The following is a 26,392-nucleotide window of genomic DNA, read 5'->3' on the forward strand; positions in this document are numbered from 1 at the left end:
CCAGCCCCAGGCCCCAGCCCTGGGCAGGCACGCAGCTGGCAGGGGGACAGCATGCAGAGCTCCCTTGTCCACTTAAACTGCCCAGAGCCAGCATGAAGTAAATTCAGCATCATAGTTGGGTTCGGCTTTTTCTTTCAGCACTGCAAACTTTTTGCTTATAATCCATTATAACCTATGGGACTAACTACCCACATGCAGTCCGTCTAGATGACAACATCCGTTGGTGGCACGTGGCTGTACTTGAAAATAGTTCTGAACTCTACTGCAGCTTAGGATCAGTCTCCTTCTGTGCATGCTCAGTGTGTCTTTTCTTCCCAGCTTTTCCACAATCACCAGTACGATAACCATGATACTAAAAATAGCATTGTTTTGTACTGACATTATGGCTTAAACCTATACCGCCTCATGTGAGGTAGCTAAATGAGTATTATTAACTCAATAGAAAAATATGGAAAATGAGGCACAAAGAAGAGGAGTGGCTTGGCCCAGCTCAGTAAGTACTTAATGTTAAAGCCATGATTATCATCCGGGATCCCCCTCAACTTCACCATGGCATATACAAGTGGGATCCACAGTGTGGAAAATACCCACTGAGGTGTGGGAAGAAAACTCTAGAACTTTCTCATATCTACTTTTAATCAAAAATTAAGGAAAAACTGAACTTAGGTAATATGTGACAAGTAAATAGTTATACATGTAATTGATGAGTAAAAGAAATGTCATGTGTTTTTTAAAAATGTTTACTGATGGAAGTTTATGCTTTACAAAGTAGGGAGGTTTCTGTTTTCCTACTTCATTGTCCTTTTCTAGCCAAAACTGATGATTGGAGGTTTGATTCAGGACGATAACATGTAAACACATGTTGGTTGGTGATAATTAGAATACTGAATTCACCTAGTTTACGTCATTGTCTAGTAGGGGAGGCACCATGTAAGCAATGACTCACATACAGTGCATATACAAGCAGAGAGGGATGGAGGGGTTCACTTTTGAAAAATAAAGATACACCACAAAACCTGTGAGGTGGAGTAAAATTGGCTAACTTTCCTTGCCCCTGCCCCCAGGTTTGTGTCTGCCACTTTATGCAGTTGAGAGAGGCGCAGGAGGTGGCCGAGGTTGGCCTCTGCTGGACCAGGACCCATGTGGACAGTGTGCAACCTTGGACACACGACAGAGGCAGACCACTGAGTACATCACCAGGCAGCCCATGCCAGTTCCTCCCTGGCAGAGTGATGCATTGACTGAGTCTCGGTCAATGTTTTTAAAACATTTTCTCTACAAAATATTGCTCTCCAAAGTGCTTTGGGTGCTTGGGAGAACCATGGAAAAGGAATAAGAGATCCCTTTTGGCTCTAGATTTCAGGCTCACCTTGAATTTCTGCTTCTGTTTCCCTGTCTCCCCATCACTGGACCAAAACACAGAAGTAGTCTCTCTTTCCATTTCAGACCAGTCTTACTTGGAGGAATAAGTACTTAAGTAATTTCCTATTCAGGGGCTCTTAACGACTCTGTGCCTCATTTTCTCATCTGTAATATGGGGGTTAAAAATAGTACCTACCTCAAAGGGTTGTTGTGAAGATTAAGTGAATGAGATTTTAAATTTCTTATAATAGTGCCTGCCACAAATGAAATGTCAAAGGTATAAGCTAATGTTATCATTGCTGTAGTCAAAGTGGCTGATAAAGCTGTGAATCTAATGCTGCCATGTTTCCTGAGTCTCTCTATTGGTGGGCAGTCCTCCTCTGAAATAGGTGCCTGGAGTGCTCTGAACCAGAACTCCTCAGGTACTGAGACTTCCCATCCCTTTCCACTGCTGGTGTGCGATGTCCATAAAGACCCTCAAGATTTCTTTAAAAGTTTCTATGTGTCATCAGGTCCCTGGGACAAACCTACAACCTTAGAGCAGGGGGGTTCCAACGGTTGGTCCTTACTGATTTCTGGTACTTCCACTGGACTTGGCAGAAGTTAAATCACCCAGAATTCCATCATAATTTTAATGTTGTTTCTGTCAAAGATTTGAATCCTTAAAATTGACAGAGTGATTGTCACCAAAGGCAGATGAAGTCAGGTATGACTGTATTTGGTCACACACCAGAAAGAAGAAAATGATACATGGGCCTGGGAAACATTTCCTTTTATTGAAAACATAAATATATATGCACTGAAAAGCAGTGAAAATGGCTGCCCTAGACACAGTGTGTCTGGATCTCACCAAGGCATTGGCCCTGGTTACTCTCAGTATGCAAAAGTGAAGGACTTGTTACTGCAATTATGTAGATTTGTAACGGAGAGAATAACTGTGCTCCAGGGAAGGCTCCCAGTAGCATGCCACAGGGCTTTGTCCTCAACTTTATTTTGCTCAAAAAGTCTAGCTGTGATTTGCTAAAGCCAGGGTATGATGTAATTAGGATCCAAAAAGGTCTTGACAGGCTGGAACAATTAGGCTGAATCCAACAAGCTGATATTTAGCAGAAACAACGGTAAGGTCTTGTACTTGCACCTAAACAAGCAACTACACAAGAACAGGAGGAGAAAAGCATGACAGGAGAGGGACAACTTCCAGCACAGGTGCAGATACTTGGCACTAGGTGTGGTGTAGAGCCCCAGGATGATGACATTGTACTTCCAGGCTGCGCTGTTGACGGTATTGTATCACAATGAGAAAATTAATTATGTTGCTCTGTCCTTGCTATTTAGATCACAGGTGAAGTATGGGGTTCAGTTCTAGTTTCCTGATGTTAAGATCCCATAGAGCCCAGACGGAGAAGAGATCCAGGATCCCAGCTGGACTCTAGAGCATGATGATCTCTAGTGAATCAGGGACAGGATTGGGGATGCTTGCTTTATAGAGAAAATTCCATGAAGGCATGAAAGCTGTCTTCAAATACAGGGTCCAGCAGAAGTAATGCCTGCTAGAGTATGGTTGGTAGGGTAATAATGGGGGCGTAATAATCTCTAGTTTTAATTTGAACATTTCACCTGAAATATCATAGGGCGTGCTTGAGTGTAATATTGCTATATTATACAATTACTTACTTCAAAAGATTTTGTAGTAAAATAAGGGCATTATTTGTGCCAGACCCTGTATTTTAGGTTGCCCCTTGATATTTGAAGGCTGTGGTTCTAAAGAAGAATTAAACAGTTTCAGAGTGGCCCTCAGGACTAGAACAAGGGCAATGGTAGAGGCCTCTTCTGTGAAGGCAGGATCTGATGTAAAAGAAGGAGTGTCATTACTACTAACACTTCCAGCGGTCCATGGAAGATTGGAATGTAGTCGGAGTTGCCTTAGAACTCGTAGCTAAGGTTGGGATTTTTTTTTCTTTTTCTTTTTTTTCCTTTGGCCAAGCTTGAAGATATATTGTTGATTTAAAGGTGGCTCATTTTTTTTTAGGTTCCAAATGTATAAGTGACAAAGATCTTTAAAATGTAATGGCCTTATGTGTGCTCATCCCCAAATTGTAGTGGTCCCAGAAGCACATAAAAACAAGACCAGGACTTTTTTCTTGGAGGAGAGTTTGGGGACAGCTGAATGCCTGAGCTAGTACACACTTGGCAGTGAGAAGCTGTGCATTCTAGGGTGTGAAGGAGATGACCTTGAGTTAAAAGATTTGATGTCAGGATTTAAAAACACCACTTTCTACATTAATATAATATAGTTATTGCAAAATATTCTAGTTTTCAATGGAATTACATCATCACAGCTTATCAGGAGGAGCTGGCTACAAAACCCTTTTCCACCTAACTGGATGGCTTACCCAGTCTAACAGAGTTGTTTAGAATTATCCCCATGGAGAACAAAAGTACCTGCCAAAAGTGATTAGTTTTATATTATGTTAATTGGCTTTGAGTAGTCTCCCAGTAAAAGGTTCAACTGCACCTTGACAGTTTATACAGTTTCTCTACAATTTTCTTAGAGAAAACCTTTTTTTATTATTTGCTATCAACCAGAAAGCATGGGTCCAATTCATCTGTAAAAGCTGTGCCAAGTAGTTCAATATACACTCAGCTGAATCATGCAACTTAGACCTTTTTAACTGCCAGTACATGAAATGACATGGCTTTATTAACTCTCATGACAAGTCTGGAGGTAGAATAAGTTCCTGGCTGGTTAATTCAGCCACTCAAGATGTCAGAATTTTAGGTTAGCAGCTCTGCGGTTTTCTTGGCTTCATCTCATGAAGACAAGATGGCTGTCACACGTCATGTCTCCACAGGACAAGATTCAAAGCAAGGTATGAGCCCTTTTAAGAGAAAGGAAAACTTTTCCCAAGAGACCCTCAACTTCCTTGCCTTACATTGCATCACTTGTCATGCTATTTTGAAAAATTATTACATTGTTTTGCAGACATTGAAGCTTGCCAATTCATGAAGTCTGAGAGTTGTAGCCTTAGAAGATTTCACTTCTTTTTACTTTTGATTTTTTAATTAACATACAGTATAATTGTCTTTTGGGAGTATATAGTTCTGTGAATTTTAACATGTGTAGATTCATGTAACCACTAACACATTCAACAACATACAGATCAGCTTGATCATGCCAAAAGCTTCCTCATGCTTGCTCTTTGTGTTTAAGTTCATGAGAGTTATTTGACTCAAGTTTTTTGTTTTGTTTTTCCTTCTCATGTCTTTGACTGGTTTTCATATCAGGGTAACATTAACCTCATAAAATAAGTTGGGAAATGTTCCTTTCTCTTTTATTTTATGGAAGAGGTGGTGTAGAGCTGGTAATATTTCTTGTTTAAGTGTTTGGTAGAATAGGCCAATAAAGCCATCCAGGTTTCTTTTTCAGAAACTTTTTAATTATGAGTGCAATGTCTTCAGTAGGACTCTTCAGGTTATGTCATTATGTTTTTATCATTGATGTTATCGTCAGGAATCAGTTCACTTTGTTACTCTTGCTTGGAGTTTATATATCTACCTACATCAAACACTCCAGACATGTCATACTTTTTGTTTTCAACCACCGAATACTTTTTAAGAACAGAGTGGGATAAGGATTATATATTATATTTACCCAGATATTTATTATTCCTTCATTCCTGATGTTCTAAGTTCTTTTCTTATACATTTTCTTTCTCCCCAAGGAACTTTCTTTAACAACTATTTTTGAGCATGCCTTCTGACGATGAATTTCAATTCTCTTGTTCATCTGAAAGTTTCTTCATTTTATCTCCATTCCTGAAGGATATTTTCACTGGATATAGAATACTGGGTTGAGAGTTCTTTTCTCTTCACACTTTAAACATGTCATTCCACTTCCACCTGGTCTTTATGTTTTATGATGAGAAAACACAGTCATTTGAATAATTGATTGAGACTTCTTTTTTTTTTGTCTTTACTCACCAGCAAGTTGATCATGTTATATGGGCATGTGTTTCCTTATGTGGATCTTGTTTGGTGTTTACTGAGTTTTTTGAATCTGTTGATTTATTTCTATTAACGAACTTGGGAAGTTTTCAATCATTATTTCTTTAAATATTTTTTCTTCTCTATAAGCTTTTTAATCTCCTTTTGAGACTCTGGTAGAATGAACATTAATCACAAAAAGAGAGGAGAAGACCTATAATTTATATTGCTCTGTCTTCAAGTTTATTAGCTCTTTCTTCTGCCATTTCCATTTTGTAATTGAGTTCATCTATAGAGGTGTTTTGTTATTGTTGTTGGTGGTGGGTTTTTTTTTTCAGTTCTAAAATACCTGTTAAGTTCTTATTTATATAATATATTTCTTTGTTGAGATTTTCTATCATGTCATTCCTTTCAAGAGCATTTGCCCTCACTTTTTGTCATATTTCCATAATGGTTTTATTAGCTTTTTTCCAGATAATTCTAACACATGTGCCATTGGTATCTGTTGATTTTGATTTCTTATGCAGGTTGGAGCTTTCCTGGTTCTTCTGATGCTGAATAATTTTGTACTCTGTTCTGGACATTTTTAATATTATGTTATAATCTTTGGGCCTTCCTTAAATTCTATAGAGAACATTGATATTTTTGTTTAAGCAGGCAATTGATTTGGTTGGGTTTAAGCCACATTCTAACCGACTTTCTTTGGGTTGTAGTTCCAATGTCCTTTTGGTTTCCAAAGCCCTCGCAGCGCAATTCAGATTGCTCTGCTTGTGCTCTGCCCACTGGCCATTCCGGGACCTGGTTGTCGTTAATCCTGTTTTCCAGGTCAAAGTCTATGGTATGCTGGTTAGGACCAGACTCATGCATGAGCAGCTTTTGGGTGAGTCCAGGACTCCATAAACAATATTATGCAGTAGTTTGCCCAGCTCTTTACTCTCCCAGCTCTCCCTCGTACTTTCTAGTTCTTTTCTTTTTTATTCCTATAGCCAGAAATCTGGGGTTTTATTTGTCATTCTGCCTCACACTTTCCATGGCTATGCCAGCGTCTTAGTCCAGACAGCAAGAGAACAGAAAGGGAAAAAGTGTCAGGGGTTTTCCTTTTCTTGAGACACTGGCTCTGCTGATTAGAGGGGAAGGTTCTCTTCAGAGCTTTTAGGTGCCTATAGGTTACCATGGGTTGGGACTTGAGGTGTTGGAGAAATAAAAAAATATTAAGCATTTTCCCCACTTGCTCTGAGCATTGGTGGACCCCTTTCTCACCCTTGAAGCCAGAACTAGAGGGCTTCCTGGAGCTCTTACTGGCCCCACCAGTGCCAATCCAGGCTTCATACTGCATTTAGCCTGGGAATACCAGAGGAAAAAATATAGCAAACTCTTTGCTGGTTTGGTGGTATTTCGAATTCAGGTCTTCTTCCTCAATTCTCCTGCTACTGTTTACTTCTCAAAATTCTCAAATAGCTGCTCTGTGCATTTGGTTCATGTTTCATAGCTGCATTCTATGCAAGAAACAGGGTGGAATGTTGTTTCACTTATCCATAATCAGAAACCCTTGGAAAATTTTCACAAAAGTTTTCTTCAGCCTAGGTGGTTAATTGAATGTTCTGTCATCAAAGAGGTCACTATATGTGAGCTATGGAGTATTAGGGGCCTATAAAGTATTGAGTGGATGCTACAGGACTCAACAGAAACAGGGATGTCAGCCATCATGGATCTTTCACTCTCGGTAAACTAAGAACATGTGAGTCCATGATTGATATCCGTTCGATAGATCAAATCTTGATAGCTAAGCTCTGAAGTCTATTATAATTTAATTTCTTTTTTTTTGAAATATTATGCTCATAAGATTTCAAAGCAAACTAAATTCCAAATGGTTTCCTTTGAATTTAAAGTACTGCTTTTACTGGATTTTCCTTTCAGGAAGCTCTTGTCAATGCAAGCATTCTTACGGAGCTCTCTAGGTATGAGGAATGTCAGAATTTTTGGTCAATCTGTCTATATTTCCTTGGCACATGTTTTTAAAGAAATCTTAATTGCAAATATTCTCATTTGAGTACTGCTTTTATGCACCATCCCTGCAGTAGCATTGCTAAGAGACAGGGCTGGTGTTGGGAGGAAGTAATCCCTCCTGACCTAGGCTAGGAGGTCAAGATCCTGGAAAGAAATAAATGGACAAAGCCTCTGAAGACCATAGGTTGGTTGGAGTTTAAGAGACAATTTAAAATAAATAAATTCTGCATATTTCTTGTATATTTTAGAATTTTTAAAACTTTTTTTATAAATCAAATTGGATATTTACAATCCAGGAAGTGTAACATTTATGTTTAAGTCCCAGGCTAAAACTTTGCATCATCAACAAAATGGAAACGTCAAAACAATTATACTTTCCCTGTTGACAGGTTTTTAAAGCTGGACAGTTCCACGAGTTATTTCTGACCTGTGTTTGTTTAACGCAGAATGTCATACTTGTTTTTGCACATCACTGTCCCTTCACATTGCATTGTCTCAGTGTGCCCAATGTCTGTGGCCTGCATGGGGCAAAGGCATTATTTTTCATAGGAAATTTGGTGAAGTTATTTTTCTCAACTACTGTATTGTAGTTCAGAGGTCACCATTGTCCAAAGTCCCAGACCCTTTGTCTTCTGCGCAGTGTGTGGACGCGGGGTCCTGGAGACACCCTTGGGTGCGCTCTAAAGACTCCAGGTGGTTTCAGCCTTCATCGTCCCCAGCAGCCACACACAGTGTTTACTCCTGCTTTGTAGTCAAACAAGCTAATAATTCAGGCGGCAGAAAATTGAACTAATTATCATCCAGGGACTCATTGGGATGACATGTGTAGCATATATAGATTTTTAATGTGCTGTGATTTTTTAAAAATGTGTGGTAAAGCAAATAGGGCCCAGAAGAGCAATTTTCTATACAATTCTAATTTTGAGTGAAATGACCTGAATGGTGGTTGTATAACATCCTATATAAGAGGAGTTGATGCCAAGTGACATCTTACTTCTGTGCAGCTTGGAGAGCTCTGGTGCAGGCTCCACTGAGGAAGTCCTCAGGATTCAGCTGTACTCTGAATTGGAACTATTGCATATGGACATGCAAGAGCATTAACAAATAGAAATAACTTACTCTTTTATTACAACAATATTATATGCTATTATAGAAACAATTAGACGCTCCAAAAATAGGCGAATGATTGAGAAAACTATGGGTCTTTGTAAGCTGTTACATGATCAAGTATGCTTTAAAGAGTTTTAACAACATGGGAAATGTTCACAATGGAATGTCAAGTAGAACAGATGGGAGAACGTTATTTCAATTATTTTATTTATTTGCTTAAAAAAATACGCAAATGTTACCTTTGGGTGGTGGGTTGATTTTCAATTTTGTACTTATTGTCTTTATTCCTTTTCATTTTTCACTATTATAAACGATGCTCCTATAAACAACATGGCACAGAGATATTTGTCCAAATTTCTGATTAGTTTCTTAGGACAGATTCCAGAAAAAGAATTATTGAATCAAAAGAAAAGAACATTTTTAAAATAAAAAAAGGAAATTTTAATCTAAGTGGCATTTTTCAAATTAACATCCAGAAAGTCTGTGCCAAGGCCTGTTCTCGTCAGTGTGAGTGAAGTCCCTGCAAGCTGTGCGCGGTCCGTCCTCCCTGAAAAGTGGACTCTCCGTGTGCTTGGGATGCGGAGAATGTTCTCTCATTATTGCTTTAATTTGCACTCATTTTCATACTATTGAAGTTGGACATTTCCTGCATGTCTAACAATCGTATTTTTCCTTTGCAAATTATCTGTTTACATGCTTTAGCATTTGTCTTTTAATGGATTCCTTTGCATTTGAAGAGTATTATCCCTTTGCTATATTCATTGCATAGTTTTCTTAGTTGTTTCTTTTTTTTTGAAATATTTATTTTAGTTTCTGGTGCTTTTAAAATACAGAGTATGTTATCAGGTCTATGACTCTTTACTTTTCTGCTTTTATTTGATTGAATTTAAGCTTGGAAAAGTTTTTCCTTATTTTACCTATATAGCCCTCCAATTTATATCTTTAGTGTTTTAGAATAAAATATGAAGCCAGGAGCAAAATTGATTTTTCTTTCCACATACTTAACTTATCTTCCCAGCACCATTTGTCAAATAAACCTATTTTCTATTCAATTATTTCTATTTATTATCTGCATTTACTATATCTTATTTTGTAAACAGTCCTGTTTTATCTGTCTATTCTTACATCAGTATTTATTTTTCATTATTGTAGTTTTGTAATACATTTTATTGTTAGATATAGCATTGCTATTCTCAATTGTTTTTAAAGCTTTTCTTGTCTGCAACTTCTTCCAAATGACTTTAAGAGTCATTGGGAAAGCTCCAAAAAAATTCCACAGCGATTTTTATTGGAATTGCATTAAACATAAAAGTTAATTGGGGAAGAATTAACATCTTTACAAAAATCTTTTCATCAAGAACGTGGTATTATTTGCCATTATCTTTAAAGGTTTTTAAAAATATCTCACTGAAGTCCTATAGATTTCTTCATATGAGTCCCAAATACTATTTTCAAGTTTACCCCTGGTTATTTTGTCTCTTCTTTGTGTTATAAATTACAGATTTTCTCTTTAAATGAGGACATTTTCTCTATTACTTGTTTGATTATTAATTTGGCTTTGTGGCTAAAATCATGGACCCTGGAGTCACACTGCGAGCAGTCAGACTCCTCACAGCGCCAGGCTTGGCTGGTGCAGAACAGGCGCCACCTGCCCCGGTTCCTGCTTGCTGATACAGGACATGAAACAGTAATGACAAGACCTACCTCAGAAGTGTGCTGCGAGAGTTAAGCAAATGAGTTCGTGTAATTCTGAGCCCAATGCATGACCGATAGAAATGCACTGTGAATGTTACATAGATATCGTGAATAGCATTTCTCCCCCACCTGCTCCTTTGCTCTTTCTTTGGACCTTCCGTTCTTCTCAGGTCAAGTCGCAGGTCTCTAGACGCCAGGTCCATCAGCTCCAGGCTGCTGCTTCAGCTCTCCACACCTACCACCCTCTATTTCAGTGTGTCTGTGAATTTGTGTCTTCCAGAATCAAGCGTTTTAGTTCCTGAGAATCTTTGGTATATTCTAATTCCGTTCTGTAGTCTTTGCCACAGCATTCAGTGGATGACTGATAATTGTCAGTGCAGTTATGTTGCTTAAGTTATCATCTTGGATTATGACATGGTTTCAGTTCTAGTACCAGTTAGAGTGTGTGTGTGTGTGTGTGTGTGTGTGTGTGTGTGTGTTTGTGTGTGTTCTACCCACACCAAACAATTCTATGACACCAGCTGTTGTCCTCCAATTCAACTTAGACCTCATGTGTTAAGGTGTTAAGGGCTCAGTCCCACAAGACTGCCCCTACTTTAGATCCCAATTGCAAGTCCAGGTTTTCTGTCACCTGGACTTGTGACTGGTCAGCTATATTGGAGGCTCCCATAACACCCTCCTTGGGTTTGATTAATTTGCTCAAGCAGCTTACAAAACTCAGGCAGCCATTTTATTTACTAGAATATCAACTTATTATGAAAGGCTATAACTCAGGAGCAGCCCGATGAAAGCAATGCTAGGGCAAGGTGTGGGGAAAGGGAGCAGAGCTTTCATATTCACTGGACATGCCACTCTCCCCAAATCTCTGTGTTTGTCAATGCAGAAGCTTTCTGAATCCTGTCCTTGTAGGTTTGTGTGGAGAACCTCGTGACATAGGCATGATTGATTAAAGCATGGCCATTGGTGATTGACTCAATCTCTAGCCCTCCCCTCTGTGTAGATCACTGGGTGGGACTGAAAGTTCTGACTGTCTAATCACAAGGTTGCTTTCTCTGGCAACCAGAGGGGCCAAAGAAATATTTCCGAAGCCACCTCATTAACATAACAAAAGACACCTTTATTGCCCTCATCACTTAGGAAGTTCCAAGCGTTTTAGGAGCTCTACCAGGAACTGGATAAAGATCAAATACTATTTATTTATTTATATAAATCACAATGTCACAGTGGCCGAATGGAAAGAAGAAATGTGGAATCAAGGTCAACCAAAGTTCAAATCTGGGTTTTGTTACAATTCATGCATAATCTTTACAGGTGACCTAACATCTAAATCTCCTCTATGCCTTAGTAAAATGAGGATGTCAGTCCCTACCTTTCAGTGTTGTTGTGAGAAGTAAAGGAGGCCCCTTTTGTAAAATACCCAAGCAGTTTGCCTGGCCTGCAGTTCCTCACCATAAATGGCCACTCTGATCCTTTATTGCCTATGTGATGGGCTATTGGCTGATAATACATCAAAGTCATCTCTCTCAGCTCAGGAAAATGTCTTGTGATTGTGGTTGGAGTATTCTTGGAAACTTGAACTTTTTTTTCCTTGTGAAATTTATGCACAATTTCTGTCTTTCATCTCTGTCATCTTCTCTCTCATGATTTTATTTCTCTCTTATTTCCTTTTGCTGTTTTTTAGAGTAAGTTAGGGCTGTAGGTTATTCATATGATTGTTTCTGCTGCTGCTGCTACTTATTTCTGTAATTGCGCGTGCTGCCACTACTCATTGCTGGGGGAATTAAGCATTCCCCTCACATTATATTATATTTTCCAAAGAGCCTACATAAAATGAATATACTATTACACTACTTTTAAGAAACAAGAAGACTATAATAAGTAGAAATGTATAAGTAGGAAGTTCATAATGTGCAGATTTCATCTTTTCTAATACACGGTGATTTCTCTTTTCTCTGCCCAGCCCCTCCCTGTTATTTCTTTATCATGTTATATGCAGGGACTGCTCTACTGATATTATTTGGACATTATGACGCATCCCAAAAAATAGAAATTAAAAAGATGAATACAAATAGGTATGATGGAGTTTGTAATTTCATTTTCTGGCACCACAATGAATGTTCTTGAGCATCTTTAACTTGCTCCCACCCTGGAGACAACTATCATAAACAGTATCAGCTTTTGCTTCTGCAGCACTTCCTCACTTCCTGTTTTATTCTGCAATGGTCAAATGATACTTTCCATACAAATGTAAAGTGTAAATAAAAGTATCTTTTCTATTTGGATTGTTCTGTATAATACAAGTAAAAACTATGCTTGGTTTAGCTGTCATAGAAAATGGTCTTCCCAGGATGCTGGGTTGCTAGAGGTAGGCACACCGCTCTGTTGTCTGGACTGGGTTCTGCTTTTACCAACAGGGTGAGGATGGGGCATATCAGGAGCTAGGAGAGCTTAATGGATGTAAAACTTCATGAGCAGAAGTGGAACAGAGGAGGAACAGGCTATGCTAGTCCCTTCAGAACAATGGCCAAGCTGTGGTACTGCACAGGGTGAAGCATCTCAGACCTAGGAAGACCCTACGTAGTGTCATTGTTAGCTGGGAGGCCGATGTTAGGGACTCAGAACCATAGGAAGCTGTGTTTTGCTCTTGTTCAAGATGGAAATGTTGATTTCGATAAATTTCTGTGGCCTTGGTGCAATGACGCGGAAGCTTGAGATGAGGGTGGGGATGTCTGTGGGCAAGAGTTAACACAGCAGGCTGTCCTTAGAAAGGCCTGCTTGCCAGATTAATCTTTGACTGGCATCTGGGAAATTGGATTTGGGGAGGGTGTTCATCATTCCTAAAACTGCTAAGAGTGGCTCTCTCTGTCTAAACTGTTTGAGCATGCAACATGGTTTATGCTAAGCACCTGCATTTGTTTCAGAAGTCTTGAAGTTTAGTACATGCCAGGCACAGAGTGCCTGCAGGACCAGCCCTTAGTAAATACCTTGGGCACCGGGACTCTACAGAGCTTTCCTGGCAGACAGGATGTCACAGGTGCTGCCACTACTCGTTGCTAGGGGAATTGAGCATGTCCTGTTGACTCTGCTGGGACAGGATTCTGGAAGCTTGTGCCTGGTTTCCTCCAGACTTTGCCCTGTGTGTCTTTCCCATTGGTGATTGTGCTTTATATTCTGTTACAGTAATAAATCATAGCTGTGAGCAGGACTACCTGCTGTCCTGGAAGTCCTCTTAACAAAACACTGAACTTGGGATGAGTCTTGAGACTTCTCTAATGCATATACCATCTGAAAAGCTACAGTCCCCTTCTAACTAAGCTGCTGCTCCTGAACCTATTCTATGTAAAACTTCAGGTGCTGCCATCAGCGCAAGGACATGGTTTGGACCACCGCCATCCCCAAGTCCCGTGATCAGTGTTACAATGTCCCTTTCTCGGCCACCAATCCTCTTTGGCCCTGTATGGCACTTAATGTCGAGGACTGGCTATCTGTCCCTTACAGAAAGTCTGTCTTGATATTTAGGTAACCCTAAATATCATTTTATCAAAATAGCACTCTAATGTCTCAATTTTAGGCTCTAAAGCACAGGAACAATACAATACAATAAGGGCTAAGTTTCCCAAGAGCCCATTGTTCTCTACTCAATATGTTAGTCAGCTTGGGCTGCTATAAAAAAATACCGCAGAATGAGTGGCCTAAACAACATAATTTTTTTCCCTTTCAGTTCTAGAAACTAGAAATCTAAGGTCAAAGTCCAAGCAGGGCTGGTTTCTGGTGGGACTCCTCTTCCTGGCTTGCAGACACTGTTTTCACTGTGTTCTCACATGGCCTTTCTCTGTGCTTGCTGTCCTGACAGCTCTTCTCCTTATAAGGACAGTAGTCAGTCCTATCAGATTAAGGCCCTACTTTCCTGACTTGATTTAACCTAATTATCTCCTTAAAGGCCCTGTCTCCTAATGCAGTCCCATTGGGGGTTGGGGCTTCAACCTATGAATTTGGGGAGAGTGGGGGAGACACAGTTTAGTCCCTAACACTTTATGAGCGGTGGGAGTTGAAGCATTAGGCAAAAACAATTTCACTGTAGGAGCTGGTGGTGGGTTTTGGGTGTTCCCTAAACTCCTTGAAGTGGGGAGGGGGTGTTTCTCATTCAGTTTGAGCTAAAGGTATTTCCAAAGAGCCCTTTGTAGAGACTGACCTGTGTTAGTTGGAGTTTAAAGTATCTAGGGGCTGGTGTTTTTACCACATGTGAACTGTTTAAAGGCCTACATGGTAGCCAGAGCTGGACCTGCTGCCTGACCAGGGCTGGCTTGGAAAGAACTACCTTTCAGTGACACACGGAGCAAAGGAGAAGCCAGTGTGAAGTTTAGGATCACCTAGAGTTTTGGTGACACTCCAATGGAGGGAGATACCACCAGGGGTCCAGGGAGGGGGGTTAAGAAGCAGCCAGCATGGTGGAGGCATAGCCAACTTGGAGAAACTGGAGCCTCCTCCCGAGCCTCTCCCATCCCAGGTGTGGCCAGAAACCACAGCTGGAGAATGGGGAGGGAGGTGGACCTAGGAAAGCGTGAAGAGACTGATCTCCGCTTGTTCCAGGTCACTAGCCTGGATCAGGTCCAAGACCAAGGAAGGAAGACTTTTCTAACTAAAGGAGGCCTGGAGTTATGTTCTCTGTAGCCTGGACTGGAATTGTCATTCCTTGAGAGTCAATAACAAATCTGTGGACCAGCACAGTGCTTCACCCAGAGCTGGGAAGGAGCATAACACAGGGTGGCTTGACCAGGGCACCATGAGGAGGTTTTTTTCTGCTTGTACCCCATGGAGCCACGGGGATCCAACACAACAGTTACCAAAGCACCCCTTGATCTCTGCTTCCCTCTTTCCTTCTGCTCTTGATGAGTTCATTAGGATGGATACTAAAGAGTACGTTCATTGTTTAATTTTTAAAATTATCTATTTTTGACTAGTTAATACATGGCATGGTTTGAAAATAAAGAAGTATAAAAAGGCATTTGGCGATATGACTCATTCTTGTACCCTACATGTCCAGACTAACCCATGAATAAACCATCAACACTTTTTAGTTATTTGGTGGGACACACTTCCTGGTATTTTTATGAAAACATTTACTCAAGAAAATAGGTATATATATATTCTCCTTGACCTTTTGAAACCGAACTGTAGTAGCACACTATAAAACAGTTATGAACCTTGCTTTTGTTTACCCAAGACTGTGTTTGAAGATCTTAGAGATCTTCACCTAGATCCTGAAGACTTTTAGATCCACATTTTTAGCTGTTCGTTACTCCCCTCATTCTCCCATCCTACCAGCACCTTAATCTAGCACCTCCCAAATACATACTCCTCCTGACTTCTCCTTTGTTCCTAATTAGCTGGACGGTCCAGCCAGTAACCCAGACTCAGCCTCAGAGTCACCACTGCCTCTTTCCCCTTCCTGTTCTTCCGGTCAGTTCCCTGCATCCAGTCTTCTCCACCCTCACTCCTCCACCCTGGCCTTCCTCTCCTAGTGTCTAACCCATCACCACTTCCTGTCCGGCTCTGCCCCTCCCATCCAGCCTGCGCACCTTTACCCAGCTGATCCTTGGCAGGTAATGCAGATGCTCTCATTCCCAGATGTGGACACTCCCACTGATTCCAGATCAACGCCAGGTGGAGGCTTATTCTCTCTTCTTACAGGAACGCTCAATCCAGCATGAAGGGAGGGCGGGCTCTGCGCCCAGCCATCCTCCATCCTTCCTGGTGTCCCCTGCCTGCTCAGGCAACTCACCTCATCTCGCCTTGCAGCTTATGAGAGCCCTTCTACCCCTTAAAGCTCACTGGCAAACCATTGAGAATTTCCTAATTGGAGCTTTTGCCACCACCTTCATTCTGCCTTAGCACAATGCTTTTAGGCCAGTCATAGCACCTACCTGACTCTGTGCTCGGTAAGAGACTGCAAGTGCCCACAGAGACACCTGTGCCTTATTTATCTCCTGTTGCTCCACAGTGCATGGCCCGCTGACCTGCTCCATTGCAGGCATGCTTTTGGAATGCAGTTATTTGATTTGAATGAAGTCTCAGGCATTTTTTTGTCCCTCTTAACCTGTGTCCTTGTTACCCTTCAAGCTAACCTTTTCCCCCCTGTATATTGTTTACCTTCCTTTTATTTTACAGTGATTTTTGTTATTATTTTACCTCTTTATGAAAGTTTCAGCTGGTTGGTTTTAATAAATGTTGTTTAGCCCTGGCCCTCCTGCAGCTTCCTGCCCCAGTTCAAGTTCATTACTTTGACTTAACATAGCAGTGGGAAGCAACAAGACCTTAGCAGGTTAGCATACTGCGCTTCCTGTTAAGTGGATCATGATATTGGAAGGCTTCTGGAGGGAGAATGAAGCCTAGGGGGGCTGAATCCCGTTCTTTAATTCTACGGCTACTTGCATGTTCAAGATTGGAAACAAAAATTTAACCCAATAACATTTTTGTAATCACATTCTGTGAAAGGTGGCAGGTCTGAGAAGATGCCCACTCTTTCTTTGAGGGCATGTGAATCCCGATACCCTGCCAAGCCTGGACAGGCCTCTCTTATTAGACCAATTCTTTTAGGCAGGAGAGATTTCAGATGCCTGGAGGGTTGTATGTGAGAGACCTCTGTCCACTGAGAACTGACCACCAAAGGAGAATTACTGAGATCCAGATTGCAGGCCAATGGAAATTTGGGGAACAAATAAATGACTTTTGGGCAATGGTCTTTTGCATCAGAGCCCTTGAAGACCATCTCTCCCAATCTCCTACTAAATTCCTTCCTACATGCCCAGATAGGAAAATGTATTCTACTCTCACACTTTGAAAAGAGGTATAAACCTATGCCAGAACTTACGTTGGAGTCTCTGATGCAGAAAGGGGGGTACAATGTGGAGGTTAATATCAAGGTTTCAAGCTAAGACCCCGTGCTGGCACATACTAGGTGCATGACCTTGATCTAGTTGCTTTTAACCTCTTTTTGCCTAAGTTTTCTTATGCATAAATATGGAAGGGGAGAACCTGTTCATAGTTTTGAGATAAAATCAAACATAATAAACATAAAGCCCTGAGCTCAGTGTCTGGCATAAAGCAGATGTTAAGTAAATATTTCCTTACTTTTATTATTATTCTTTTAAAGGATTCAGAAAGCCCTCTCGAGATTGAACTGAGACACAACAACTAGATCAGAGAGAGCAATGTAGATTTCACTCTGCCGTTAGGTACCAGGCAGCCATGGCATCCTCCTGCCAGGGAGGGCTGGGATCAGGGGAAAGAGGGTTCCAGACAGGACTCATCCGTTACCTGGCCTCCTGAGAGGCAACAAAAGCACAGGCAGACAGCTGGGTTTGGAATCCCAGCTTGGCTCACTGCGTGAGCTTCTGCAAGCTACTGAACCTCTCTGTGCCTCAGTTTTCTCATCTGTAAAATGGGCTGCTGGAAGACTTAAGTGAACTAGTGTGTGGAGATGTATTTAAACAATGCCCAGCACATTGTGAATGCTTAGTAAAATGTTAGATAGTTTGATTATGCAACTTCCCAGACCTTGCCTTGCCCTAGGAATGGTTTTCCTATAAGGGACTTAGTGAAAAACCTCTCTCTGAGATTCTATTTGTCTCAGTTCTCCTGAGATGGATGGAGTGAGGGGTTGGGACATGGGGGGCTAGTATTCTGGGACCAGGGTTGATAGCTTGTGGGGTGTTCCCAGTTCTGTTTGTTTAACTATGAACTGCTGAAGGGAGCTTTTCCTAACACTAAATCTATATACAACCTGGAACTGTTGATAGAACTGGTGTCAAGCTGTGTATTAGCAGGTATGGAAGGTCTGTAGAAAATGTGCTATGTACACACACACTCAGGAGTCAGGGCTGAGAAAGCCCGGTGAGAGATACAGAGAGATGAGGGGGCCGCCCTGATTATTTTTCCAACTGTGGGCCTGCAGGAATCTCCCTTTGCTCAGTGATAGTTAAAAAGAGGGGGAATCATATTTTGACCAATAAAAAAACCCCTGATGTTCTAAATGTCCTCTACTAAATAGTTAGGAGCAAATCCTCCTGTGAACTACACCTCTCCTTCCAGGAGCAGAAAGTCGCTGCCAAGCCACCTGCACTTCCGCGCTGCAGTTGGCTCCACCCGTAGGATCCTGAGCACTCCTCCCCCGGCGCTTCCCCTCTGGCCACGCACTGAGTCATGAACGCGCTGCCCGGTTAGCCAGCACCAGGATATGGTTCTGAAGCATTGTTTCTGCTTGTCAGCTTCGGGTTTGGTGTTCTCAGCCAAGGGCACCATCTGTGAGCATTCCTTGATGACTTTGACCAGAGTTCCATGTGGATCCTTGAAATGCTTCTTCATTCCCGTCACCCTGGGAGGTTTGGGAGAGGTGGGTAGTCCCTCCCCCAACCTGGAAGGCGAACTGTTCAAAGACAGCTCCATTTTTCTGGCACTGAGAAGCAGGTGTTTTGCCGTGTCCTATGGCCCACTCCCCTATCAGGCTCCCAGTGGAGAGGCAGCAGCGCCCATTATACCACGGTCAGGAGCTTGAGTGACCCAGCCTGGTGGGCATATTTTAGTTAAGGTCTCGTGAAGTTTTCATGAAATAATGATCCACACCCTTGAGCTGCTAAGCCTTTATGAACTGCTACACCTTGACATGGGTGATGGAGAGTTGAGGTAATTAATGTTCACTGCTAATGGACTGACACTCCAGAGGAAGGAAAACCTGGGGAAAGAGAACCACAGTATTGGGACATCTTAGAGGCCAGAGGTTCTTGACCTTTTAATTTTTTTATTAGCCCCCACGAACCTTTTAAGACATTTGTTTCTCTAGTTGCCCCATCCGCATGAAATTGTAACAGCAAAGATATACTACACATCTGTGTCTGTACTGTGGCCCAGGAGGGCCACAAGCCATTGTAATATCTAAGATTTTTTTTTCATCCCCCATGAGTCACTTTTCACTTTATTGAGAGTGATGCCATCTCTATTGAGACTGCATATTTTAATCTGAGACTCTTTGGCTGTCCAGCCCCAGCTATAATAGCAGGGGTGATTTGGGGTGAGCAGGAATAGAAGAAGACCAAATATGAAAGGATCGACTCCATAAAAGAAACCATGGGCATGCATCTACCGGAGCTGAGCAGGGCTGTTGAGGTCATGACACTATGGACATCACTCATTCATTAGGTCACCAGAAGTTGGAGTCAACTCAATGGCTTGAAACACAACACAGAGGGTTAGTGCCTGCATACAAGAAGTGTGCCTGTCTGAGACTTGGAGCCACATAGAGCCAGCTCAGTATGAAATCTAGGAAGACTGGAACGTTCTCTTTCTCTTGCTTCCCATTTTTCACTTTCACAAACACTAGGTGACTATCTGTAGGCAAGCAACTTGGTCTGCATTTAAGATAATTTCCTTGCTTTGCTTTTTTTTTAAATTAAAAAGTAAAATTATTATGTCAAAAAGAACCAGCATGGTACAGCACTTAAAAACTGCCAGTCAATATCCAGATGAGTATCCCAGGGATGCAGAAGAGTACCTGTCTCTTCTCTGGACCTCTGTCAGGACTGAGCAGTATACTTTTTACAAGTATTTGCCAATTTGAAAGGCAAGACCGTAACTCATTGTTGCTGGAATTGGCTTTCATATTGTGATCAGTGAGGGTGAAATTTTAGATCCCTTTCTCCTGTTGAAGGGTGAAAGATGAATCAGTTTCCCCTGAGTAGCCCACTGACTGCCCCACCTGATGTAGTGGCCAAAAATGTTCTTTCCCACTGACTTCTCATGCCTCCCTTACTCTTCTAGAAAGTATTATCTGAATTATTGACATCTTGATGATGACAGCTGCTTGGATTTTTGAAATAGGTTTTGAACGAGAGCTCTTTAAAGGCAGTTGCACTGTAGGGGCAGACCAATTTGTCTGCACTTTGGCAAACTGGGGTACAGACACCTGGGCCATCTTCACTGTTGGGGGCCAAGATGCAAGTTCTTGGTAGAGACTCTCTTGAGCAGTTCTAAGGACTGGAATGCCACACTGATGAGTCACTGCAGCTTGGACAATACCTTGCAGAACTGCTTTTGTCTGGCTCAAGTTCACCTTCTGGTCAGTGTCAGCTCTGGCATGAAAGACCCGATGGATGCTGAACTGAGCAAAGAAAAAATAAGCAAGTGACAAGATCTGTTCATTTCATAAGTACATACTGAGGGCCTACCATGGTGTTGATTATACAAAAATCTTTCAGACTAAGTCCCTGGCCTTGTAGGGCTCACAGTCCAGCGGGGAAATAGGCATGCAAATTGGTGACTGAGATACAGGGTGATAAGCTCTATAATGGATGCACATTAAGTTAGGAGGAGAGATGGAAAAAAGTTTGGCCAACCTCTCTAGTGAGATGAGGAAGGGTCAGGAAGAAAATGAAAAGAGAACATGATCTTGAAGCACCAGGAGAACCTGGTGGCGTTCATCAAGGAGACAAGAGGGGGAAGGCATCCCTGGTATGCAGAGGCAAGAAGCTCTGAAAGAGCATGGCATTTTGTGCAATGGTCGGGTGTAAAAGGTGGCAAAAGTGACAGTGGGACTTGAATGCTATCCTGAGGTGGTTTCCTTATTTTCAAAGATGCCGCTGATATAAAGCACGATCAGACATATTTTGGGGAAGAGACTCGGGATTGTCTGGAGGCTAGTGTGGAGGTGAGAGTATGAGGGCAGAAAGCAATTCTATTAATAACGTTAAAATTATAACCAGGCACGTGAATCCTTGGAATCATTTTCCCACTGTAGTGTTTGGAAAGGGATTAGCAATTGGATTAACAAGGAACATAGAGCACCCACAAGGATTTAAGAGGTGAATTCAGTGAAATGTGATGACTAAATGTGTATGTGAGTAACAAGATGAAGGGAGGGAGAGAGATGATCCCCCATTTCTGTGATGTACAACTGGGCAATTTGAGATCCAGAAGGTCCAGCAGGCGTGAGGTGTGGCCATTGAAGTAGGAGGGGCTGGTTGAGCATTTAGATAGAAATACTGACAAATAATTAGGAATATATGGTATTGGATGTATAATAATTGCCAATAATTTCTTCTGTTTCTTTTGGTATTTTAAGAATGTTGTAAAACTTTCAGTAATGCTACTTAGATATTTGTTGAGATGGGGCCAAGGAGAAAAACACGGACATGTTTGTTTCATGGGGCACAGTAGGTCAATTTCAACTAATTTTCTATTCATATTCTCATATTTATGTTTTCTCCTTCTAGGGGATGGCCAGGTGGATTTTGATGAGTTCATGACAATTCTTGGCCCCAAACTGGTGTCTTCAGAAGGCCGTGATGGTTTTCTTGGAAACACAATAGATAGCATATTCTGGCAGGTGAGTAAGAATTTTTTTTAAAGACTAAAACATGTATCTAGAACAAATTATTGACTCTGAGTTCTTGAGCTTCTGTACAGCACATGAAGATCTCTTCTAGGTTGGAGTGACAGATGTTCCTTTTTGCCTAAATTGAGGTCCGTACTAGGTCATCTGAACAAAGAATCAGAACTACACTCATTTAAGGCTTGGAGGAGTGTAATATCCTCCTATTCTTTCCTTTGATCAAGAGTTTACATTTTGAAGAAATGAGATTTTTGCCCTTCTGATTCACAAGTCTTCTTTCCTTGGGACACTTAAAAAGGACATATCAGTATTATTTTAGTCCATTTCTGGCTCTGGGTCCAGGAGGCCCTTGCTGAGAGGGCATCATGGCTATCTTATGTGTTGGGATGCTATCAATACTCTTGTCCTTAGTAGGACAGAATAGTTTTACCTAAGAATTTGTGTTCGGTGCTTCTCAATTTGCTCCTATTTCTGTCCTTTAAAATCTCTTAGGAAAATTCCCAAAATCTAACTTTGAATTAGTAATGTGCTATGAATCATTAATCTTATAATGTGGCTATTATTTCATGATTATGGAATTTGGAGGAAGGGTTATCAATGATTGTATTAAAAATTGGAGTCAAATAATTTGACAAGTTAAATTGACTTATTGGTGAGACATGTAAAACACCATTCAAACACAGCATGGTTTCTTTAATTTCTTGATGTGTTTTTTTCCTTAACCAAAGATATTTCTGTAACATAGATAAGAATTGCAGTTGACAGGTATCTTATGTCTGATTCTGTTACCCATCTTGCATATAACCAATAAGTAGTTACTAAGAACATATTTTGTGCCCCGTAGTCTAACAGTTACTGTGGATTTTACAAAAAATCTTTAAGACACAGTCCCAACTAAGAATTTGGTTGGGGAAGCACAATGAAGAAAGACAAAATAAAGAAATGATTAATTGGTGTTATGGTTACTAGATTGTAATCTCCTTGTAGCTGGGAACTTCATTGTGGTAGCACCCTTGGCAACTGGCACATTACACACAGCAGACTCTCAATAACATTTTTTTTTTAAATAGAAAGAACAGAAGTTCAAGAAAGGAGACATGTGGTCTTGAGGGGTCAGGTAAGGCTTCAGGAAATGGGGGCACTTGTTTCAAACCTTGAAATATGAGGGGGATGAAGTAAGCAAAGACAGAAAAGAGAGCATTCCAGGCCTGTCACGATGAGAGTTTGAAAAGGGTGAGGCTGTGAATGGAGGAAGGGCATTGACCATAACACAGGTGCTGCTTAAACGGAAAGACCTGAGGATCACGGGCAGAATGGCTTTAGGGCTTGAGGAAAGAGAAGAGTTGAGATGACTCCAAGGTTCCCAGCTGGCTTTTATTGACAGGAATAAGATCATGGAGAAAAGGAGTCTTTGTGGAATTCTAAATTGGACATGTTGAGCATAACATGAGGCTCAGATAACCAAAAGAAGAAGGAAAATCTGTGCACAGCTCAAGTCAGGGATGGATCACAGGCAAGAGACCAGGGCTGGAAACCCTGGGGTTCCTCAGAGCTGTTGGGTGAAATCAAAGGCAAGGATGGTCTCACCAGGGGAAGATGTATAGATGAAGGTGAGCAGAGAGACACGGCCTCTTCCTGGAGAATCCCTGGCAGGGGACCATGAGCTGAGGGCTCTGTCCTCCACTCTGCACAGACACATCTGGGGAACACTGTCTCCCCCCGCTGTGGTTGTGAGCAGCCCCAACTTTTCCTGGAGGACATCCATGACCCTACTTGCCACGTGATACAAATGTTTCACATTAATCCTTCAGGTATGACTCCATGTTTGGAAGGACAGACAGGTAGAGTACCCTGGCAGAAATAAAAAAAAAATAAATGTACGGTCAAGAGGGTAGAGAAACACCTCTTCCCACCTGGCCATCTTGCAGCCCATACAGATCCACTCTGAGTGGGCATTGGGAGTTCTCTCCCTGGTTTTCCCTTCTCTGCTCCCTTTTGTTCCCCACTCAAAGTGCTTTCTACCCTTTGGTGCTGTCTTCAAGTCCCATCCAGCCTAGGCGAACGCTGCCAGGTCTTCCAGGCTCTGAGCATTCTTCTTGGCCCCCAAAATGGAGGGAGAGGAGCTGCTGGCACTTACAGACTCACATCTTCCAGTTCTTCATAGTAGAACATCTATATGGTGAGGAAATGTTTCTCTTACAATAGATTGACTGCCTCTGCCATAATTTGGATAGGCTAATGTGCTCACAAAGCCTCTGTGTTTTTATCTTATCAAAGACCCTCTTCCTCACCCAGGGTGAAAGATGGGATGGGAAAATGAGAGGAAAGGGAGGACATTCCATTCTGAAATATTTAAATGAATATGGAAATGCAGACTTGTGGCTGTGGCTTTCCTCCCCTGCTCTTGCTCACTCAGCTCGGAATTTTATGACTAGCGAAGGAGAACAGACACATCAATCAATTCTCAGTAGTTGGCTGTCCCCCCTTATTCCCCCGCCATCTGTCCATTCAGAGACAGAGTGAAAAATGGTGCTTAAACATCTAGAGCATCTGGTTCTTCCCGGAAAAAAGTTCATATTTTCAGCGCTTGAGTGATTTTTCGGTTTAAAAGGAAATTGTGTGTGTGCACGTATGTCCATGCATATGTACATGTGCACGTTGGCTTTGCCACAGTAGTTGAAGTTGGTATAGAACAGGAGCAGCAGAAAGGCAGCCTGTTACACTGGGTATCCAGGCTGGACACAGTGATATCAGAGATACCAATATACTAGAAAGGAAAAGACCATCCATTTAAGATACTTTGACAAGGCTTCCCACCAGGGATGAAGTCAGCTTCCGGTGGAAATAGACTTGATGGTACACCTGGCAGGGTGCATTAATGATCTATTTGCTGCGTAATTCATTACACCAAAAGCTAGTGCCATAAAGCAACACTAAATATTCACTATCTCACACAGTTTCTGTGGGTCAGGAATTTGAAAGCAGCTCAGCTGGGTGGTTCTTGCTCAAGGTCTCTCATGAGGTTTCAAGTCAAGACGTTGGCTGGGGCTGTGATCTTCTGGAGGTTTGACGGGGGCTGGAGGGTATGCTTCAAGGTCCCTCATGTCCTGGCAAGGTGATGCTGGCTGTTGGCAGGAGACCTCGGGTTTTGGCCACATGGACGTCTCCGAAGTGCTGCTTGGGTGTCCTCATGGCATGACAGGCAGCCTTCCTCAAACCAACGGATCCAAGAGAGGACAAGAAAGAAGCAACAATGTTTTTATGACCTAACCATGGAAGTCAAACTCCATTATTTCTGCATTATCCTCTTGGTTACACAGGTCATCTCTATTCAGGGTAGGAGAGGACAAACTCTGGAGGGGTCACCGGGGCCCTGCTGGAGACTGACTAGCACAAAGGGTAAAGGCTCTGTAACTGGGCTTCAGTTTCTGATCTGACATTGCTGCCACAGGCTTCCATTTCTCCCAGGCTTTGCTTTCTTCCGCCTTTAAGAGAGACCTGTGACCAGGGCTGTTCTTGGTGCTTTGAGAACTGATCCTACCAGGCACTAGGCTCATCTTGCTAACAAATCTGTTTCCAGTGCTCCCTCCTTGCTGTCTTTCTAGCCTATGGTGCCAAGGTAAAGAAAATCAAATGGGATTCCGCAAAAACAGATATTTATCAGTTGGTGCTAATCCCAGAAGTTATGAGCCCCTAGCTTTTTTCAGGAAATTGGTATCGGTGAAGGCAGAATGTAGCTCGTTACTAATGCAGCCTCCCTCCTGAAGAGGATGGTCTGAGGGCCGTGCCCCAGAGTCTCCATCCTCCCACGGTGTTCAACCCTTGGGGTGTGAGGTTTGCATATTTCTCCACAGTCAGATCAGAACCTAAATGTCCTGAGCCTCCACTGGCCCATATGCAAACTGATGGCTATCATAGCTAGTGTACCCCAAAGCTGGGTGCAATGTCCAAGACACTGTAAGTTACCTTAACATAAAAGTGTGTGGGACATCTATCCACCCATCCTCAGATCTGGCCCAGATCAAGACCTGTTTGTCACACTGACTTCTCCAAAAACAGACTTGCTCAGCATCCTATCCAGCTCTCCATTCCTCCCTATCTGGTGGGATGACTCACACTGGTGTAGTACAATACCCAGAGTTGCTCCCCAGGCATTGCCCCAGGCTTGCCCTCTGCCCCTCTCTACCCATGCTCCTTGCTCTGGTCTCACATCTTCCCTGGCTTTCCATTTTTGCTCTGGTTCTCGACTCTTGCTTGCTGTCCCATGGGGACATGTGTGTGCTGGCCGGAGGTCCGTGGCTGAGTTGGGCAAGGAGCTGGACTTAAAACTCTTGACTCATGGGCAATTGAGAGCACTTGATGTTCCATGTTCATGATAATATGAGAGAAACACTACATGAAGCTACAGGCACAGTGTAATCCATGCCTAGTTTGCATAAAAGGACTGAAAGAAGTATAGCAGAACATCGACAGTGATTTTTCAAGTATGGTAGGATGATGAGTGATCCTATCTCTCTGTATTTTCCACAGTCTCGATGGGGGCATGTGTTAATTTCTATAATCAGAAAAAGAAACTTAAAAATAAAATGTGGTCCCTGGCTAGTCAGGTATGTAATTTTTTCATCTGTAAAACTGGATATTACCTGCCCCATGAAATTGACTGTTGATAAAGCTTGCAGGGAAAGAAAAGTTTTTTTTTAAAAAAAAGAAATCATGCTCATTCCTGTGAGGCATTTGTTGCATGAGACCAAGACATAGGAAACACCAGGACCTTTTTTTCCCTCACCCAAGGATATTGTTTCATTTCTTTTAGAGAGAGAACAGGGGTTGGGGGCGGGGAGAGGGGAACAT

The 26,392-nt window shown here is 42.0% G+C and overlaps 1 protein-coding gene across 2 annotated transcripts in view; it reads left to right on the plus strand.

The window, feature by feature from the left end:
* Positions 1 to 26,392, plus strand: part of CALN1 (calneuron 1) — a 434,233-nt gene that overhangs the window by 238,652 nt on the left and 169,189 nt on the right. For both annotated transcript variants that reach the window (XM_054589689.1, XM_054589690.1), the window contains exon 4: positions 21,423 to 21,535. In XM_054589689.1, coding sequence (XP_054445664.1) covers positions 21,423 to 21,535 — 113 coding nt within the window. The remainder of the gene's footprint in view (positions 1 to 21,422; positions 21,536 to 26,392) is intronic.

Source organism: Pteronotus mesoamericanus, unplaced genomic scaffold, assembly GCF_021234165.1.
Source record: "Pteronotus mesoamericanus isolate MK-2021 breed Mesoamerican mustached bat unplaced genomic scaffold, CSHL_Meso_final scaffold_167, whole genome shotgun sequence".
Taxonomy (NCBI): domain Eukaryota; kingdom Metazoa; phylum Chordata; class Mammalia; order Chiroptera; family Mormoopidae; genus Pteronotus; species Pteronotus mesoamericanus.